The sequence below is a fragment of the Electrophorus electricus genome, chromosome 4 (genome assembly GCF_041902795.1).
Source record: "Electrophorus electricus isolate QZ-2024a chromosome 4, ASM4190279v1, whole genome shotgun sequence".
NCBI classification, from domain to species: Eukaryota; Metazoa; Chordata; class Actinopteri; order Gymnotiformes; family Gymnotidae; genus Electrophorus; species Electrophorus electricus.
The window spans coordinates 34,482,501-34,504,148 of record NC_137500.1 but is presented as its reverse complement, the minus strand read 5'-3'; the positions used below and the strand labels follow the sequence as shown (position 1 = coordinate 34,504,148).

The window sequence follows — 21,648 nt, the reverse complement described above, 5'->3', positions numbered from 1 at the left end:
AACAGCAGGTGTGCCAATCAGGTGACTGCAGGTGTGAGTCCCATGACTGTGAGGGGGGCTGGAACCTCAGTGCCAAAATCTGTCTCACAAACCACACAGAATCCATCCGAGGAACGGCGGGACCACAAACAGGCCCTCGTCGTGGGGAAGGCGGGGCCGTCCGACCAGCCGAGATCACCTCGTTAATGATTCGGGTGTTACAGGAGACGCGGACGCGGGCTCGAGGCCCCACGGCCGGCATCGGCGAAAAGGCTGTGCAAAGAGAGCGCTCGAGGCGCGGAGCTCATCTCCCAATTACAGCGGGCCGAGATGCCGAGCGGCTCCCTGTCCGGATGCCACGGATTCCGCTGTGGAGCTGAGGACAGCTGCTCTGGCTGGTTGCACGCAAACCATGTGACGTGAGACGGCACCGACACTGCGCCATGGAAGACACCTAGTGTGGGAGTGCATGCAGCTCTCAGCCCCGGCCCCATGGAAAGCAAAAACAAAGGGAACCGCACACGCGCGCGCGCGCACACACTTACCCGTGATGACCTCTCGCACTTCAGCGTCCACAGTCTTCCTCAGTAGGCGGAGTAGAGCGGGCACGCCCCCAGCGTTCCTCACGGCGATCTTGTTGTCATCGGCTTTGCCGTACACCAGGTTCCTCAGTGCACCGCACGCGTTCCGCTGCACTTCCAGGACCTTGTGGTCCAGCAGATCCACCAGGTGCTTGATCCCATTCAGCCGACACACCTGAGCAGGCAACAACACACACCTGAGCACACACCTGCCATACAGACTGACAGTCATGCAACTCTGAAACCTTTTTGAAGTCTTAGGCAGTAAGTGGACTTTGCCTTAATATGGGGTTCGAGTGTGTTCTCCATGGGCATGACTATAGATACCTCCCATGAACACTCTACTCTGAACACTTTACACCTGTGTGTTCTGCATGTGCTCCTTCTGTGTCAACACACTGCATTCTGAAGCAAAACGATGATACCAGTGTCTGTCAGTCATTCCAGTACATCTGTCTGTACGACTTTGAGGGAGGAGAGTAATGTCAGCTGATAACTGGGCCCCTGGATGAGTTGCGTGTGCAGAGACGACAGGCAGAACTGTCCTCCGATACCCGTCTGCATGCAGAGCAACTTTGGCAATGGCTGGTCACCAAAACCCCAGTGGCAGTGGGGAAAGAATGTTTGTATTTTGGAGTTAAAGTGTAGGAGGGGCTCTAGCCTGCATGAGAAAAGTAATATACTGAGTCCCCATAGCACAAGGTGGAGACATGCCTTCACCATGGCTACCATGGTCTGTCGAACTGTCTAGTTCCGATGTATGTTCTCTTTCTCTCACTGTGTGTGTGTGTGTGTGTGTGTGCGCACACACGCACAAGGATATCTGAAACAGAGAGAATACTCAGATATAAATATGTATAAGAGGATGTTCATATAAACATGTTTGTTAAATTCAGTAGTATAAATACAGATAAGGGGATGTTTATATAAACATGTTTTTGTCTGTTAAATGCAGTCTGAATGCAGTCTGCACTCTAGAAGCTAGCAGCCTTTTTCTGTATCTCTGGAAATGAACCTGATGTCAGTATGCATATGTTCACACTTGAACAGTTAGTGAGTGTGAGTGAGTGTGTGTGCGAGATGTAAATATATATATATATATATATACGTACATATACATACACACATCCGAAGAAGATTCTAGGTGAGTAGCTGCAGTGTACTGTAGTAAGATGATAATTGTATTCAAATTTCAAAATTGTATTAAAGTACACAGAGTTTCCACAGAAACAGGACATTTCAAACAGAAACTCTGTGTACATCAGCACAATTCTGAATATGTGTAAAACGTTAGTGTGTATGCTGCTCATCAAGAACAGTTGTTGTATTTTAGCAGTTTCTGCAACTACATACCGAGGACAGAGATTTCACATGGCAGCATTAACTGTAACTGTTGCCATCAACATAGCACTGATTTGTATGCACGAATGAAACCTCAGTCTTGCTTAGTATTCACTGCAAACTGGTGAGAGCGCTGTATGCGTGCATGTGTGCGCATACGCCACCTCTGCCTTGGTGCGGTTATCTCCGAAGCACAGGTGCTGGAGGTAGGCTGCAGCGTTGGCCTGCACAGAGGGGAACTGGTGCTGGAGCATGCGGATCACCTCTGGCAGCTCTGGGTCCCTCCATGCAAACTCTCTGGATGACACACACACACAGAGTAATATATCACTATGGTTGTGATGGAAGATGCTTCTAACTCATGCTCTAACTTAATAGCCCCAACTCCTTAAAGGGTAATAATATTTGCCTTGTTTGCTTTATAGAAGAATTTCCACATAGTAAATTGATATAATAAATAGAATTCCACTTAATAAATTCATGCAGAATTTACACTGTACTTGCCATGTGCTATAATAATGTCTGCCTCTCAAAGCTGCAAGGTCCCCCTGGACCTCAGTGTGTGGGTGTGCGTTCATGCATGTGTGCATGAAAGTTTTCTCTTTTTCATCAGAGACCAGAAATGAGATTCCCTGTCCTGCATGCTCAACTGACGAACCATCTCTCAGCTAAATCTTGCTTTTTGCTTTGAGATCAAGACACACTCACAAAGTTGCGGCACACCACACTTCTGCATTTATATGAAGGAAACCTTCAAGGCTGCTTGGATGTTACAAACTTTCATTGAATTATTCCATCAAAATCTCACACCCCAGGAAAGGGGAAACTCACAGAAACCTCCTGCTTTGGCTGTTCACAGTGAGCATCCGCCAAGCTGCCCCTTCACACTGGCGCAACGAATCGGGTGTAAAACAGCAATTTACAGGCTGTAGTGGGTGACCCAGCCATACCCCCTCAGTGGGCGGGGTTTATGGGGTGACATAGGATTTGATTGGTGAATGGCTGAGTGACTTTACTGGGAGAACCAAAGCCTGGGCAACGCTGTGTTAACCCTGTCGGGGGGGGGGCATGCTCCACAAGCACGCTTTTCCCAGCTCAGCGTTAACGCCCTTCTAAACACCTCTTCTCTGTCTGCCTCCCCACGCTAACACAGCTCAGAAGACTTTACAGAGGTAAACTCGTAAAACAGCATGACGCACACACAGCGCAGCCAGAAGAAAGGATTTAACAATATAAAAAAAATGTAATTGACACAATTACAATGCATTTTAAAGCTCACGGGTGACTCAAACAGTGCTAAGAACAGAAAGCGTTCCTGTCACACCTGGGGTCTTTCTGAATGCTGTCAATGGAGGGGGAGCGGGCAGCGCCGTCATCCATGGTGACGACCTGCCGGGCGTAGCCGCCTTCGGGGGGGCGGTAGGTGCCGGCACGATACGGCTCTGTGTACGGAGCTGCTCCGCTCAACGCGTAGCTGCTGCTTCTTTGGTACGTCATGTTGCTACGCTGGCTAGAGCTTCGCTGCAGGTTCCCCACACCTGGGGAGAGAACACACACAAACACGCACACACACACACACACACAAACACAGTGAGCATACAAAATGCCCAGCATGAGAAGCTTTTTTAGGGAAAAAAGTAATTGTATAGTAGAACTGAGAGAGAGAGAGAGAGAGAGAGAGAGAGAGAGAGAGAGAGAGAGAGAGAGAGAGAGAGAGAGAGAGTGTGAGTGAGAGAGAGAGAGCGTGAGCGAGAGAGAGGATTGTTACGTTTGTATGAGTAGAACTGTGTGTGTCTGGGATATAATAGTTTTTTTCAAGCATGTACACGTATTCTCTCTATCTGGAAGCCATTAAGCTGCTGTAGAGAGTGCCATGCTTCTGAACCCTGGGTAACTAAACTGCATTCTCTGGCAGTGACTGTTTTGGTTTTAACATGAAAAAGCTTTACGGAATAAATCCCACAGGTTCTGTCGAGGGCCAAGTCTATGGAGAGAGAGAGAGGGAGCTTTTCGTTCACCCTTTTAATCTCGTCTCTCCCTCTCTCAGACACAAACACACACACCGCATTTTAGACACACCTCCTCCTTGAGCCGCATATACACACAGACATACCAAATCCTGCCAAGCCTTGTTCAATATTTAGTCCTTAAACATCTTGGCTAAATCTTTATTTTTAAATAAATCCTCCTTCTCCTGCCACGTGCATCAATGTGATCCTGTTCTCCCCACGCTGCACTGGCTCGCCAGAGGCCAGCCCTGCAACCCCGGACCAGTTACTGCACTCGGAGTGTGTCAGGCATGCTGCTGCACACGCCTCCCCACCACTACTTGATGTGCTACACAGGAGTTGCTGCTCTTAGATGAGTCAGTGATAACAGCACAAAAATCTAACCCAGAGGAGGACACGGTGAAACCTGCACCTGCCCTTGACCTGAGCTGCTGCTGTGTGGGTTTATCTGCGAGTGCCTGTCTGGTTCCGCTCCCCCCCCGAAGGCCTTGGGAATCATAGTCGTTCAAGCCTGTGCAAGCCACCAAAGAAACCCACAAATGTACGTTTTCTCTAGTAACAGAGATAACTAGAACATTGTATTAACCTTGAATAGAAACCATTCGTCTATTGTTTTTCATTGTTTTCAACATATTATATAGTCCTTTTCTTCATAGCAAGCATAAAGTCTCTAGTAGCACACAGGTGTCTCTGTAGCTAGTTAACGTCACATCCTTTTTACTGATTTGTGCAGGACAATCCCGCATTTTGACATATTCTCATGTCTCATTCCCCCACTTTGAAGGCACATGTCACCCGAAATGTCTGGCAGTGAGGTTGGAGAACTTTATCTTTCGCTGAGCTGTTCCTGTTAGGGGGCACCACAGCGGATCTTTCGTCCCCATCTGTCCTGAACCTCCTCCTCTGTCACTCCAGCCACTTTCATGTCCTCCCTCGTTGCACCCATAAACATCCTCTCTGGTCTTGCTCTTCTCCTCCTCCTGCTTGGCGGCTCCAGCCTGAACACCCTCCTCCCTCCTCCGCACCTGCCCAAACCGTCTCAGTCTCGTCTCCCTAACTTTGTCTCCAATACATCCCACCTGCCCAAACCGTCTCAGTCTCGTCTCCCTAACTTTGTCTCCAGTACATCCCACCTGCCCAAACCGTCTCAGTCTCATCTCCCTAACTTTGTCTCCAGTACATCCCACCTGTCCAAACCGTCTCAGTCTCGTCTCCCTAACGTTGTCTCCAGTACATCCCACCTGCCCAAACCGTCTCAGTCTCGTCTCCCTAACTTTGTCTCCAACACATCCCACCTGCCCAAACCGTCTCAGTCTCGTCTCCCTAACTTTGTCTCCAACACATCCCACCTGCCCAAACCGTCTCAGTCTCGTCTCCCTAACTTTGTCTCCAATACATCCCACCTGCCCAAACCGTCTCAGTCTCGTCTCCCTAACTTTGTCTCCAATACATCCCACTTGCCCAAACCGTCTCAGTCTCGTCTCCCTAACTTTGTCTCCAGTACATCCCACCTGCCCAAACCGTCTCAGTCTCGTCTCCCTAACTTTGTCTCCAGTACATCCCACCTGCGCTGTCCCTCTAATAAGCCGGTTCCTACTCTTGTCTGTCCTCGTCACTCCCGGTGAGAATGGCAGCATCTGCGACACCTCTAGCTCCCTCTTCTGTCTTTTATTCAGTCTCCATAGGGTGCAGCAGGCCACACTACTGTGCCGCAGTCTTTCACCCTGGCAGACTCCCTCCATCACAAACCACGCCGCCCCCTCCACCCTGCCTGCTCTCTCTGCTACACCTCTCCATTACGTTGTACACCCCAGCCCAAGTATTTCAACTCATCCGCTTTCATCCCCTCAACTCCTTGCGACTTAACCTTTCCACCATCGTCCCTCTTGTACGCCATTTACCTCCGATTTCTCATTCATATCCTCTCAAACACGTACCTCCACCTCTCCAGACTCTCCTCAGTCTGCTCCGAACTCTCACTGCAAACATTATAGTCCACGGAGACCCCTGCCTAACCTCGTCCGTCAGTCTGTCCATGGCCATTGCAAACACTAAAGGACTCAGAGCTGACCCTTGATGCGGTCACACTTCCACTTTGAACCCATCTCTCTTTAAATCTTACCGCTCTCACTCTTCTCACACATTTCTTGCACCACCGTCACGTATTTCTCCGCCACCCCCGATTTCCTCGTACGATACCACGGTTTCTCGCTCGCCACCGTTTCATGAGCTTTCTCTGGATCTACAAACACACGGTGCAACTCCTCCTGGCCTTGCCTACATTTCTCCATCTACATTCTCAAAGCAAACGTGGGATCAGCAGTGCATTTGGTTGGCATGAGGCCATGTCGCCACGCCCCTCTGTTCTAGCTCATACTGCTCTTTCCCACATCTTCATGCCGTGGCTGATCAACTTTAAGCCTCTGGAGTCACTGCAGCTCTGCACTTCACCATTATTGTTAAAAATCGGAACCATTATGCTTTTTCTCCACTCCTCGGGTATCCAAGGTTTTGTTACTCACTTCAGTTAAATCCACACTGCCATCTCTCCTAAACATCTCTATGCCTCCACTGGTATGTCATCTGGTCCAACAGCCTTTAGACTCTTCATTCGCTTTACACCAGCCCTCACTTCTTCTTTGCTAATGCATGGCACTCCCAGGTTCACCATCTCTACGTCATCCAACCTTCTCGCTCGTTTTCTTCATTCATCGGCTCCTCAAACACTCTTCCTCTTTCTCTGAACACTCTCCTCATTTGTCGGCACCTTCCCATCTGCATCCTTTATCACGCTACCCTGCCTTGTATCCTTCCTGTCTCTGTTCCTCTGACCAACTGGTATGAGTACTTTTCCCCTTCCTTAGTGTGCTACTTCTCCTACAGCTCCACACGCACCTTTTCCTTAATCTTTCTCACATCTCCCTTTGCCTTGGGTCACATCTTGCACTCCTGTCCATCTGGTGAACTTTACCGCTCCTCTGACATCAATGCGGACTGGCAGGCTGGCCCACAGAACGCTGCTAGTAGCCTGCTAATGAAGCAGTGTGCCTTTTTTTACTTGGTGCCCGATTGATGCCTGAAACTGAAGTTGCGAATGACAACTGCAGACAAAAGGATGCCTGTGACCAGCAGAGATCGCTACAGCTGAACACAGTGTATTGGAAACGTCCGGTGAGAACTTGTCGAGTCTGTTACGCAAAAGCCATCATTGACCGTTCCAATGGGCACGGGGACACTTGAAAACAAGCGGTAAAAAATACGACGTGGCATTGGGCATTACCATCCACATGTTTAAGTGTTAGGGAGAGCCATCCTCACATCACACCTTTACGCGTGCCTTCGGAGCAGTGACGTGTGGATCAGGACACGGAAGCTCCCGCACAGACGTACTGACTCCATTTAAGGCTGCAGCCTGCAGGCCGGTCCATCTGTGGGATTTACAACTCTTCCGGTGAGACGGAGCGTTTGGAGAGCTCTGTCGAGTTTAAGGCAGTGTTTATTTTAGTTTGATCTGAGCCACAACTGGTCTTATTGCGTGAGATCAGGGTTTTCCAAATAAACACAAGCACATTGGACTGACAAGAAGCTGGGGACACTTAAATTCACACCATGAGGAAGAGTGCTTGGATTGTAATTCACACCATGAGGAAGAGTGCTTAGATTATTATTGCTGGGTTTTTTTTGTTTTTTTTTTGGTTATGTTTTTAGTAATGAGCTACTTCTAGTAAAGAGTCCCAAATGACCTTTCCTCTGCTATGGCCTGGAGCAAGAGCATTCAGTCTGTCATGGCGAGACTGTCTATTATTAAAGCGATTAACCTGAGGTGGACTGAGAAGAGGGGTGTTAGAGGAACAGAGAGCGAGAGAGAAGAGCTCAACAGAAAGGAGAGATGAAAGGAGGATCTAACTCTTGTGTGCTGAATGCTGAAGACCGACAATTTCCCGTAATGCCGCTGAGGACCCAGTCCTGCCTCTACCCTGCAGCTGTTAGCACTGTGCCACTTGCATAATGGACTCCTTCATGAGTTCCACCATCTCCTCCTCTTCTGGCATCACTCTGATGTACTTTATTTTGGCCTGTCTCTCTCTCGCTCTCTCAGCATGTCCGTCTGTCATGTGGGCTGTCTGTCTGTCTGCACCTTTCTCTCGCTCTGACAGAGAATAAAGGAGATGTACCTTAAGAACACTTTGTTTCCTAAAAGCAGGGGGAAAGGTCACACTGCACACCGCTCTCTCGTGCTTAAGTATGCACCTGCCTGCACAAGGTGGGTTTACATTGTTAAATGTACCCACTCATAACGAATGACGCCAAAATATGCTCATTTTAGAACGTGTCCCTTGAGATCAGCAGTGGAGTGCTCACAGCTCCTGTGGTCTGCTTTACACACGGACACAGGACACGCCCTGACTAACACACTCAGAGATCAGAACAAATACATGCTTAATGCTTCTTTATCTGCACAAGAAAGCAATGTCCCATTTTAAATCTTTAACAGCTTATTGCTGTTTTAATTAGTTGTGTAACCACGGTGTGTATACTCCAGAAAACACAAGCAACATTGTGGTGAATCCTTTCCTCTTCCCCCTCCACACACACACACACACACACCCCCACACACCCACACACACCTTGACTGAATAAATGAGGCTGCAGACCTGAGGATGACCTGTAGAGGGCAGTGTGTGAGACATGACTGGGGCTGTGGTAGAGGGGCCCCTGCAGTGCGCGATCCTCGTAGATGGGTCCGATGTGGCGCTCAGGGGACACAGCCGAGCGGAGGTCAGTCCCGTGATGGCTGTGCTGACTCGCGAATGACGCTCGCAGGCCTGCAGGAGACAGAGAGACAGACAGAGGTCATTCTGCTTACAGGCTTGCAGGGGACAGAGATCAGTCTGTCCCAAACTGTGTCTCCAGTCTTGGCTCATGCACTCTGGTTTCACCTGAGTATGCCTACAGAGGTGTAGCGAATAGGATTTACAACTGGGGTCAGGAGCGAAGGGGTGTGGTGTGTGTGTAATGCGGCTTATCCTGTCCATCTCTATGTGGAAGTCCCCTTGAGGGAAAAGCTCACAGAGTGAATATGGACAAGAGCAAGCAGGGGAATGAAGGCTTTGCAACGATCGCAGTCATCTTCTCCAGCCTAGTGTGTGCGGGTTAAGCTGCTAAAGACTTAACTGATAGGAGTCTCTGAGTCTAGGGGATCAGGCAGAAGTGGCAGGGGGCGGAGCTCTCTCTCTCCGCCCCGCCCTTCTCCTGATCCCAGCAGCAGCCCGCCAGTTCTCTTCTCCAGGCAGCATGCGTCTGGGGCCCATCCGGCACAGGCCAAAGCCTGAGCACCACACCCCAGCGTCTGTGGAGCGCTCTGGGCCACAGAGGCCAGGTGGAGCCGTACGTCAGAGTCAGGCTTTGTGCTACATAGCTGGAGACTTCATCCAACACAGCAAATCTGGAGAACTGTCTGGGCGTGTGTGTGTGTTAGGGGAATGGTATAACTCGAGACCGTACCATTGTGATGCATAGCAAGAGACATGGGGAAACTGAACATGACAGAAGCGTGCGTGTGTGTGTGTGTGGGCGTGTGTGTGACTTCCGCTGCAGAGAATCTCCAATCTCATCTGCCAGGGAAAACCCAGATGACATCATTCCCATTACTGCAGCTTAAATTACATCTCTCTGAGCACATGGAGTTGGGCATTCACAACGCTGAGTGCTGGATTTGGGTTTTGTTTGTATAAAAGCTTACAAGAGAGTTTGTGAAAAATACATCTACAGGAGTATACTGGAGTGTGTGTAACCAGTATATGTGCATTTGTGTGTGTGTGTGTGTGTGTGTGTGTGTACACACACATACAGCAGTGGGGCTCTGGGGCTATGCCTGCAGCCCAGATATTATGCATTGCTCAGGGCGACTGCAATGGAAATTCTGCAGACAGTTATTGGTGCCTGCTAACACACAATGGCACACAGACCTCATTAAAACGGGAGCGTACCATTTGCAGGTACTGCAGTGAGAAGGGAAAGGACTACCTCTCAGACATACACATGTACTTCACACAGGCACACTTTTCTAATAATTAAACTCAGGCCAAACAGGAAAGTGAAAGATGGAGAGAGCGAGAGAGACACACATCCAGAGATCTCTACCACAGGTCTACAACTCAAATTAGTTACAGCAGACATTTAAGAATGACCCAGCACCTCCCTGGGAATTTTACTACGCTTCAGTCGGGAGGCGTTGAGGAGACAGACCTCCACGACCTCACTGCAGACCAACAAAAGACAGGCATGACCAATCAAATCAGCCCAGTCTCACCCTCTGCCCTCCACGTGAAGAGCGTGTAATAAGGCGTTCTTTTCCAAGGTCACCAACTTCCTCTCCGGTCTTGGAGAAGCATGGAGCTGGAGAGTATTGCCTACAGGAGTGTGAGGAGTCTCTCTCTCCCCATCACACACACGTAAGCGTTCCAAGATTTCACATGCTCTTGAGAACTATGTGCAGAGCACCAGCTCTCCTGTGACATTCTGTGCGAGTCCTTGGCCTCCCAGCTGGCCACAGTCAGGGCAGGTTTCCCAGCCACTATTGGAAAACTGGCCCCTAATGTGTCATTTTCAACCACCAGCTCTTGTGCATGTACATAAACAAATAAATAAATATGAGTAAATAAGTGTATGTGGTATTAAACTCTACTCAGAGACATCCAACCAGAGAGATGGAAACAAACCACAGTAGATCCACAGGGCGACCACATCCTAATCGCCACAGCAAAGCAATGCCCTGTGGGTAATTTGGCACTGACACCAGTGTGCTCTGAGGGAGATCGAGTACCACAGGCTTCTGCAAGCTGATTCAAAGGTGCACTGACAACAATGATCAAGACGCATCTAGTCCAGAAGTCTGTGCTAATGCTTCAGGGACTGACACACACACACACACACGCACACGCGCACGCGCACACGCACGGCATGCACGCGCACACACACGCACGCACGCAAGGCATGCACGCGTGCGCACACACACACACGCACGCACGCACGTGCACACACACACACACACACACACACACACACACACGCACACAAGGCATGCATGCACGCGCGCACACACACACACACACACACACACACACACGAGATATTGCCATCAAATAATTACTTTTAAAGGAAAATCTCCAGCTTTCCCTGTGCTCTGTCCAACAAACCCTCACATGTGGTCCACCTTCATTTGTTTCTGCTGAGGCTTTGCTGACTGCTCTTGGCATCAGCTGAGGTAGGCAAAGACCCTTTGGCACAAACATCCACTAAACGAAAGCGCCCACTTAAATGGATGCAGCTGACTGGAAGGATTTTTTTTTTTTGTTTGGCCCGGCAACAAAAGAAGGGACGACATAACGCTGCGTCCGTGGTGGAGGTCACTGGGCAGAGGTTCAGGAAGGCAGGACCCCCCTCCGAACATGTCTAACACTTCCAAATTTATGACTCCATGGCACATCAGAGTTCCGTCTCAATGCAGGCTCCAGGAGTCTGGCGGAGGCTAGGACGAGACAGGGGCAGGGAGCTGTCAGATCAGTCACATCACCCCGCCCCAAGGTCCTCCATCACAGGGCAAATGGAGTGACGACACTGCCAGTAAGTGAGCCACAGTTAACTCCTGAGCAGAATAAGACTGAGAAAAGAGAACGAAGGAAAAAACAAGCAAAAAAAAAAGAACAAGAGAAGGAGAGAAGAAAGGGGGACTAAAAGAAGAGCAAGAGAGAGCAGGACAGAGTGAGGGAGTTGACAGGATCCATTTCTCCATTAGATGCTCCCTCAGCTTGGCACTGCCACTGCTCTGTGGCCCAGAAGCCAGCACTGTCGTCATAGGCAACAGTGAGAGGGGAAGTACACCCATCACATTAACACATGTCAGAAACCCCCCTCCCCTACCGCTAGCTGCTAAAACTGCTAGATTAACAACAATAATAACACAGGCATCCTGACAGCAGAGAAAGCTGCTATAGCCTGTCAGATGGAATTGCCATTTGGCAGTAAGATAATCAAAAACTCAAAGATGCGCTTTTCAATTTATAAGGATTCCATCAGTATGTCAAGGTGTTTCATATGTGGCAATGCAGAATGGAGAACCAACAGATGGGAGCGGCTGGCCATTCCTCAATCATCTTACACTCCTCAACCAGTGCACCGCCCAGCGCCAGGAGAAGACAGACGCGTCTCTTTAATGCATTATGGGAGAAAACAGACGAGCATCTCATAGACAAACTTTCCATTTTATCACCACTGAATACGGCTAGCTCAACCTTCTAGCCAACTACTTCTCCGTTGCCCTTAATGGACAGTCTCTTGCGGGATGGGTCTTGGACACATGCACACCTTGGGACAAGATGAGGACATCTAGAAAGTTGGACTAGACATTAATTGCTTATTTTTACATTTTTTAAATTTACTCTTCTCTTTAAATTGTTATTATTGTGGTGACCGTTGTTGGCCAGAGGAGGATGGGCCCCCCTTTCAGCTTTGGTTCCTCTCAAGGTTTCTTCCTCGTGCTCTAGGGAGTTTTTCCTCACCACTGTCACGCTTGGCTTGCTCACCGGGGGCTTGGACTTGGACATTTGTAAAGCTGCTTTGTGACAACATCCATTGTAAAAAGCACTATATATATAAATTTAGATTTTTGATTCTGAAAACAGCAAATGGCCCACAAGCGCTCATTATGGAATATAAATACGTCTACAACAAGCACGCATGCACTGGCCCACATGCACATGCATACGCACACACACACAGTAACGCGAAGAAGGATAAATGAAGTTTTCACCTGGAAGGGCATCAATCAGGGCATCTGGAGGCATCCGCAGGCAGCAGAGAACACAAAACACAACTTTTGAGACAATGGGAGCAGTGAAGGATTCACAGTCTGGCCCCGCTAAGTGTCAAATGCCATCCACATATAGTTCACATCTGTGTTAGGCAGAATGGTGAAATCTACACCTAATGTGCAAATAATACAGAGGTGGCTCTTAATGTCTGGAAAACCATAATTTAAACAAAAGTTCTTTCCCCTAAAATAATTCATTCTGACACTGATGTACTCATCCATTCACACATTGCTCCATTCAGAGGATCCATCACACACACGAGCCATTCATAGATGAATCAGCCCAGGTCTCTAATCCACCTTCATCCTCCTCACCTGGGTTATATTTCTCCCCATGCTAGAGGCCTGGACACAGGCAACAGCAGGCAGAATAACAGCATTGTCCCCAGACAGCAGAGCGAGACAACAGATGAAAAGAGCCTTTATCCTTCCAGTTAAATCACTGGACTACAATGACAGCCAATCCTTGCTCTGCTCCTATGGCCTGCACCGAAGAATGCTGGGATTTGTAGTTCAGTATGGACCTCTCTCTTACATCACTCCAATCATCATTCTGCTTGTCTGTTGGTTGTGAGTTAAAGGCGTTTATGTTACTAAGGAACGTGTGTATCCTGCTGGAGCTGTGGATAAAAGCCTGCAGTAAATGCTCCCTTGTGTGGGCCATCACCATGTGAAAGAACTCATCACCATGGCCACCAATCGCCTAAGCAACACAAAAGCAAGCAAAAACAAAGGCCCGGCGCTCCTAAAAGGCAACATTGCGGCAGACATGTGTGTGTCACCATAGCCCGGTGAGCATAGGCTTTAAATCAAATCCCTGCGTGTTCGGAAGAAAGGACAGAGAGACAGATAACGATGGACAGGCGTGTCTCTCCGTCCCATAAAATTCATTTCCATGAGCTTTTGAAATGTCAGCGCACAAGAAAGGAAAAAAAAAAAAAAAACCCCTCTCAGCAGACGCCCACACCGAAGAAGCCGAACAGATCTATCCATCAGGCCTTACAGATAAATTACCCTTACGAGGCATCAGGCGTCAGGCTCCTGTCTTCCGCCCCCTCACTCACTCCGCTCCTCCCTCCTGTGGGATATGCATTAAGTCTCTAGTCGTTCAGCTATAATAATTAGCTATGGCCACGAAAGGGTCGCGAAGAGAAATAAATTGCAAAGCCCTGCAAATTGGTCATGGACATCTACTGAATAGTTTTATAGTGCAGAGTTCGAGTTTTATCATGCGCTTTAAAACAGCGGGTCATCTGTTGTGGTGATTTATGAAGGGCATATCGGTTTTCTTCCTTCTCCAGGACTGGGTTGTGGCTGAGTAAAGGCTGTCATTAGTTCTGACTGCACTGTCAGTCAGGGATGGCATATCGCAGGGCAGAGATGCAAAGAAGCTGGCCAAAACCCATCGGACGGAGAGAGGAAGCGAGGGAGGGTGAGAGAGAGAGAGAGAGAGAGAGAGAGAGAGAGAGAGAGAGAGAGAGAGAGAGAGAGAGAGAGAGAGAGAGAGGGAGGTTGACAGCTAACAGACATCCAGATTCAGGTCTGATGTGTCAAATGCATGCAGTGAGCAGAGTTCATACAGGGAGGAAGACAACAGTAAAGAATCCCCTCAGAGTGGACGGATGAGTGCATGACAGCCTAACGGCACCTGCACGCACTTGTGAACTCTTCAGGTTTTTAAGAGCTTCCAATAGAGCACATAATTCATGTGCAGGCCAGACCACTAGAGTATAACGCAGGTGTTACACGGTGCTTCCAGTATAACTCAGCATCTGAAAACAGGGAGACAGGAGACAGGGAGGCGGGGCAAGGCAGGGCAGGGCAGGGCTTACCAGCGTAAGAAGAGTACGCAGGCACAGAGGTAGGTAAGCCCCTTGACATACCTGCCATCATGAGAGGATGAGGAGGAGATTCATATACAGCAAGACACAGGATGACATATACAATCCTACACACCGACACCTGCACACACACTCGCCCGCGCCCACGGTCTTAGCCCTGTGAAAGCATCTCTCATCCCAAACAATCTTCCACACACACCTGTCAGGCTGTCGGGCCGCGGCACCACCCTTTCGTATATCTCGTAGGAGTGTGCGCCGTAGGGCTCCGGGGCGTCGCGCAGCAACGTCCTGGGGAGGGTGGCCCCGTAGTGCTGAGGCACGGCCATCATTCCCGGCCGCCCCAGAGACGAGCCGGATCCCGCCTGCGCCTCTCCACTCGCCGCGCTCAGCGGCGATCCCATCCGGCCCGCGTAGGGCGAGGTGGCACGGCTAGCACTGCCCATCCGGCGCAGGGTTGCGGGTGAGCCCTTCTGGGCGGTGTAGGGCGAGCTCGCCCGCTGGGGGCCTGGCAGGGTGGTGCTGGAGAATATGCTGGACAGGGGCTTTGGCTCCGTGACGATGGGAGAGCTGTAGGTGCTGCCCGGCGACGCCCGGAGCGAGCCGCGGGACGGTGAGATGCCGCAGCTGTAGGCGGGCGACTGCGTCCGGGACGGCACGGAGCCGACCCGCCGCATGGCCCGGCCCGGGATCGCCCCACCCGCAACACCAGACATCTGGCACATGGGAAGAGAAGAGGACAATGTTTAGGTCACACTTAGCGTGCAACACATATTCAAACGCGCTCTAAAGTAGCAAAAGAAAAAGGTTTTATTTTGCATGCATGTTTGTCATCTCATCAGCTAATCATCATTTCTGTAGAGGCCTGAAGGGGGCGGACTAGAGCTGAAGCTGCTGGGGTCCTGCACCACAGAGCCTGATTTCACCCCCATTCCAGTGGTGCTCTTTTCTGAGTTCTGGCAGAAAGAAAAACAAAAACAAAACCCTGGTGCAAGGTCTTCTGTCCTTGGTAAACCTTGCAATATGGTGTACACATACAACAAGGTACAAGGTCATGTGACAAAATAGCAAAAAAGGAAAAACAAACCAAAAAGACCCCCCCAAAAGGCATACAAAAGGTGTGATATCCACATGTGGGAGGGACTGAATTAGCACCGCCTCCTGCAGATGTCCTCTCAGCTCCTCCCCCTGTGCCAGGGCCCCTGTGTCTCATCAGCCCAGCATCTTCCACCTCACACTTCTTCTCCCAGGTTAAACCACTCCAATTCTTGGAGCTATTTACTACTAATTAAATATTTTCCCTGGCCAATAACAGCAACAGCAAGAACAACAACAACAACAACAACAAAAAGTGGGTAACCCGACAGCATTACGCCCTTGCTATGACTTCTCTGGAGTGCCTGTGTTATTTACGCAAGGGCAGGTGTTTGTGTGCGCGCGTGTGTGTAGGCTGCTGAGAGCGTACCTGGCCTGAAGCCTGGCCCTCTGCCCTCGAGCTCCTCAGGAGCGAACCACCGGTAGCAACACCCGTGGCTGGGTACGAGGGCTGCAGCCGCACCTCCACCTTGCCCAGGGTCTGGCTGCTGTAGTAACTGCCGGCATCCTGGTAGCCACTATCAGCGTACGAGTTCATCTGGGTGGAGCTGTGAGAGTTCCCGACCGACCCTGAGAGAGAAAGAGAAGGAAATGGGAGGGAAACAGTGAGTTGTGTAATTCAGATTTTCAGGGAAGGTCATACTGATAGCATGAGAGGTTCACGCTGATCCACTCTTCGACATAAAGCTGCAGTCAGCCTTGACCAAACTCCATGAGATCTCTTCAAAATGAGCTCAGAGTTTAGTATCACACAGCATTGTAGACATGCCCATTCTGAGGTGGAGACAGTGTCTTTATTCAAAGGTCTCCATCGCCTTAGCTGGACCGTTCCACGATTAGACCAGATAACGATCTTTTCTGCATTTTTTAAAACACTTTTTTGTGTTTTTAAACACCTACTTCAGAACTGCCACAAGTACTAGTCAAAATCTCACATATGAAGTCACTCTCGTATTCGTAATGGCGCATGCTTTGGACATGTTCCTGAGAGACTGTTTTGATGCTGTGTGGCTGCCCAGAAGTGAAGGTTGTGTTCTGGACATTGGTCCTTTTAAGTTAATGCAAGGTTAGGCCGTCTTCTCCCCAAAGGGCCGGTCTGACTGCAGGGCTCATTTCCCACCAGGCAAAACCACCCTGCTTGTTTCTCTGGCTGCTCTGACACACGGCTGCAGCCGGACCCGCCCTCGCGGAGCGGAACGGCCCCGGCTGCTGTCGTCCGCGGGCGGGCCCTCACGTTCTAGCAGCGAGCTCCGCCCCGCCGAACCCAGCGCCGGCTGCTCCGCCTCCGCCCCCGTACGGAACGCGGCCGACTGCGAGCTGTCTGTCACCCGAGACCTGGCATTGGTCGACGCGTCTGCAGATAGATGACAACAAAAACAAGCAAACAAACAGAAGGTCAGACCCAGGTGACCTTCAGTGGACGGGCTGGGACCAGGTCCTGTCATACAGGCGTGAGCCAAACAGAGGCATGAGCCAAAAGGCGGTTTAAATGTGTAGAGGAAATATATTCTGAAACGGCACATAGGTGTTATTACAACCCCACCCTGATACAGTCAGTCCTGAGAGTGCTGCTAAACATTGCTTATATAAAGTTTTCAACCCAATTGTGTTGCCGTCTTTTTCGAATGAACAAATCCTGTCCAGTTCATCCTTTGGATGCTGTGAGTAAGCAGAGCAGCATCGTGGTGTTAGCGTTAGCCACAGCATCATTAGCATGCTTTAGCTATGAAAACCACCTGCTGGATCCACTTTACCATAGCCTTCCTGTGGCCTCTTAGCAACCAACCACAAGCCGTGGTCACAGAGAAGTCCTGGGCTGTGACTGATGATTCGGGGGGCCAAGCACTTACTGGCGAGACAGACTGCCGCCAGCCTGCAGTCTCACAGAAACGAGTGTGCGGACTAAGGAAATCCCCGTTCTCCAGTGAGCATCTGATGCGTGTACTGTGTCACGCCGCTCCACTCATCTTCGCATACATACGGATGAGGGGTGAATTCTGCAAAGATGGTGTGTGGGTGTGTGTGTTTGCAGCAGGCTGTACGCGCGTATCTGTTGACTCAGTGCACAAATGGCCCTGGCAGCCTGATGGGCAAGCTAGACTGGCACAAGCGTAAATAGTGTGCAGGCAATTATTGTACCTGACGGGCAATAATTGTGTGATGTTATGGGCAGCCACACACACTTAAATCTTTAAAGAAGCCCAACACACTCTCTCGGACTGATTTCTACTGCTTATGAAAACCTCATAAAAAATGCATCCAGATGGTAAACTGAATTATTAATACAACCATCAGGCGTAACAAAAATAACAAATCACTATAATTGGCCGTTGCTTATGAGCTTGCTGCATGCGGCTCGCGTAGTGAACAGTAATGAAGCATAACTCAATAAGGGGAGTTCATCAGTATCATGGCATGACCAAACCCCTTCAGCCAAGTCCAGCCGTGACAGACGCACAGCTAATGGCTCTGAGCAGATCTGCTGTGCAGCTGGCTGGCTGGTGCTCGTCTTGCCCAATCTGAACGGCCAGGGGACTCTGGGTAGGCTGGGGAGACCGCAACGCTGCCGAGGAGCGATGATCTGCTGTTTTCTGTAATGACTCGAGCAGCAACAAAGTCGTGACAGATTTGCTGTCAGTCAGTCCTGTGTTATCCAACTCCACATGCAGCTGTGACCGTGGGGGCTTAGCGAGGCTATCGCGTTGATGACCGAGGGATACATCAAAGAACCTTTTTGTCTGTCTCGGTCTAAATGACTTTTCCTTTAATGAGAGCGCATTTTACTTTGGCTCCCAGGAATATGACGATGTGAAGGGAACAGGATATTTAGGCGTTTTTCCTCACAGCCAGTCAGCTGAGCCTTTCACGACCCAGCGATTGCGGTGACGACGTGAGATGGGATATCCGACAGACGCAAGCCACCATTATTTATTTATTTATTTAACTTTAACAGTGCATTTTATGTTAGAGGTTAACAAGTAATACACAACAGCGTTCCTTAGCTAAAGTGGCAGCTTAGCGACAGGGTCTGTGGGGAAGCTCAAAGCTCCGCCCACCAACGGCTCACCCAGCGAGGTGGGCCGGACCCTGCTGATCCGTGCTTCTGCATGCAGCTCACATGCAGATGTCCAGGGCCAATATTAGCTGGGCGTATTCCAAGAGCTGGGTGCCCAGAATTTCAACAGAGGCCCATAACACAGAAGTACTGTGCTTGAACAGCACTTTGAGCTGCATCTAAAATGCATAATTTAGGGCAATAAGAACGGTGAAAAAGTTTACGTCATTTATCTGCAGAAACTTAGATTATGGTACTGCAGAGGTTATAAGAGACCTAATGATTTTAGAGAGGCAGTGGCCTGCGCTTTAGAAATATTCAACCTACACCAACTCTATGATTCATGCCACACGATCAAACAAAGGCAATTGTCAGACTAATATTGTTTTAATTAATTTACTAATGTTCTACTTAGAACAGACTGCTTTAGGCTATGAGTAAATCTCCGGGCTCAGTAAGCGTTGCGGGCACGGTGCAAGCCCTCCCCAAGAACACGGTTCTCCCACGGTTCTCCCCGGCCTCTGCTGTGAAAACCAACACTTGGCTCTCCGTACTTCTCTCCCTGATCAAGAGGACCATGGGAGCCTTCCCTGATCAAATCACATCCCTCAGAACAGCTGATATTTCTGTGCTTATGAGCAGATCGTCAAGTAAAAAGAGTCACCATGAAGGCACATTTATTCATCTGTATCGTTCAGTTCAGCTAGGCATGAAATGCATCTGGAGATGAAGCTCACAATACATTTGAGACATGGAAGCAGTGCACTTAGTAAAACTAGTGCATCTGCATTAATAGATTAATTTGTTTTCTGAGAGCAGCCCAAAGTATATACACTGATTTATAATTTCAAACCACTGCTGCATATGTAGATTTGACTGGAAATGAAAATGCAATAAAATGGAATTAAGATTTATCTTGAAGTGAAAGCGCCTACCTGCAGGTCTCCAGGGTAGAGACTTCTCAGAAGAACTGCAAAAATGAAAAAAAGAGGAGAAACACATCAGATATACAGCACATAACCCAACACATCAGATATACAGCACATAACCCAACACATCAGATATACAGCACATAACCCAACACATCAGATAAACAGCATTTAACCCAACACATCAGATATACAGCATTTAACCCAACACATCAGATATACAGCATTTAACCCAACACATCAGATATACAGCACATAACCCAGCACATCAGATATACAGCACATAACCCAGCACATCAGATATACAGCACATAACCCAACACATCAGATATACAGCATTTAACCCAACACATCAGATAAACAGCATTTAACCCAACACATCAGATATACAGCATTTAACCCAACACATCAGATATACAGCATTTAACCCAACACATCAGATATACAGCATTTAACCAGGCACAAAGAAAGACTGCAGTTTTGGCAGAAACACGGCAATGGCAGACCCCTGCCCTGCCGCGGCGGGCTTTAAAGGGGCAGTGCTCCTACTGCCCCCCCACAAATCCATGCACAGGGCAAATGTGTAAAACTCCTCCAGTCCTCCCCTGACGCTGCACAAGGGAAAACAAAAAACAAAAAAACACAGACGCATGAGAGCCTGAAGTGCAGGCGCCTGTCGAGCAGATTTAACCTTCATCCACAAGAGAGACCATGACACAGGAAACAGCGTGCACAGCACCAGGGATAATTACAGTGGTAAAGGAGGAAAACCAGGAGTGCATGCTCCTGCCTGGGAGGTCATGGCCAGGGAAGAGGGAAGAGGAGACGGAGTGTGTGACGGAGAAGTGAAAGCGCTATTCCGCACCTCCGCTATCTGCATCCTTCACCCCACCACTGTTTCATTCAGGTCTGCCCCTGCAGCTTGTGCAGAGAAAGCAGATGTGTGCGGGGTGGAAGGATTTGCTCCTGCTGATCTGTTCTGGGCTCAGAGAGAGAGAGACAGAGAGAGAGAGAGACAGAGACAGAGAGACAGAGAGAGAGAGAGAGCGTGCGGGTGGGGGGATGGCTGCACCTGGCCACATCCAAGTTAAACCCTGTGAGGAGCTCAGACCGATAGCTTGGGATCCGCAACAAAGAGCGTAAATGAGACCTGTGACATTAAAAGAGAACTGAGATATTAGCTATGAAGCTAACGCTGCGACATGCCTCAGACAGATGGGAGGCTCAGAGTGAGGATAGAGAGGTGAGTGAGATCAACGACATGGAGGTATAAAAACGTGTGGAACGCGGGGGGGATGAAAGAGTACGAGTCAGGCAAAGAACATAATATATGACTGTGTGTGAGGGTGTGTGTGTGAGTGAGAGTGTGTGTGTGAGTGTGTGTGTGTGTGTGTGTGAGAATGAGAGTGTGTGTGTGAGTGAGAATGAGAGTGTGTGTGTGAGTGAGAGTGTGTGTGTGAGTGTGTGTGTGTGAGGGTGTGTGTGTGTGTGTGTGTGAGAATGAGAGTGTGTGTGTGTGTGTGTGTGTGAGTGAGTGTGTGTGTGAGGGTGTGTGTGTGTGTGAGGGTGTGTGTGTGTGTGTGTGAGTGAGAGTGTGTGTGTGAGTGAGTGTGTGTAGCAACTGAGAGAAAGAAGTTAAAAAAAAAAAAAAAAAGGAGAAATAAAATCAAGAGAGCGAGAGCTTAGACAAGTGAAAGAGAAGGACATTCAGAACCAGTCAGAGCACAATAAGCCCTGGGCTGTCCGACCCACCCACACGTCTGCAGCGGTTCTGGCCCATTATGAGCCACAGGCCCGGCAAAAGCAGCAGCAGCAGCAGCACACCCACAGAGAGGGGCAGTGCACACACCACGCCCCCCTCCCAATCAGACGTTTCCCACGCCTGCACAGAGTGCATTCCTCTTCCGTCACGCCAAAAAGGGCCCACGCCCACACCAGGATGGCATGCC

The 21,648-nt window shown here is 49.4% G+C and overlaps 1 protein-coding gene across 16 annotated transcripts in view; it reads right to left on the bottom strand.

Moving 5' to 3' along the window:
* LOC113590629 (plakophilin-4-like) overlaps positions 1-21,648 on the bottom strand; it is a 69,934-nt gene that overhangs the window by 12,029 nt on the left and 36,257 nt on the right. For 9 of the 16 annotated variants that reach the window (XM_035523771.2, XM_081713453.1, XM_081713452.1 and 6 more), the window contains exons 4-12: positions 19,706-19,740; positions 16,950-17,069; positions 16,086-16,285; positions 14,823-15,336; positions 12,723-12,746; positions 8,539-8,736; positions 3,226-3,439; positions 2,066-2,198; positions 525-735 (exon numbers count right to left, since the gene is read on the bottom strand). In XM_035523771.2, the coding sequence (XP_035379664.1) occupies positions 525-735; positions 2,066-2,198; positions 3,226-3,439; positions 8,539-8,736; positions 12,723-12,746; positions 14,823-15,336; positions 16,086-16,285; positions 16,950-17,069; positions 19,706-19,740 (1,649 nt within the window). The remainder of the gene's footprint in view (positions 1-524; positions 736-2,065; positions 2,199-3,225; positions 3,440-8,538; positions 8,737-12,722; positions 12,747-14,822; positions 15,337-16,085; positions 16,286-16,949; positions 17,070-19,705; positions 19,741-21,648) is intronic. The other 7 variants (XM_081713450.1, XM_081713455.1, XM_081713454.1 and 4 more) reach the window with 4 other exon arrangements.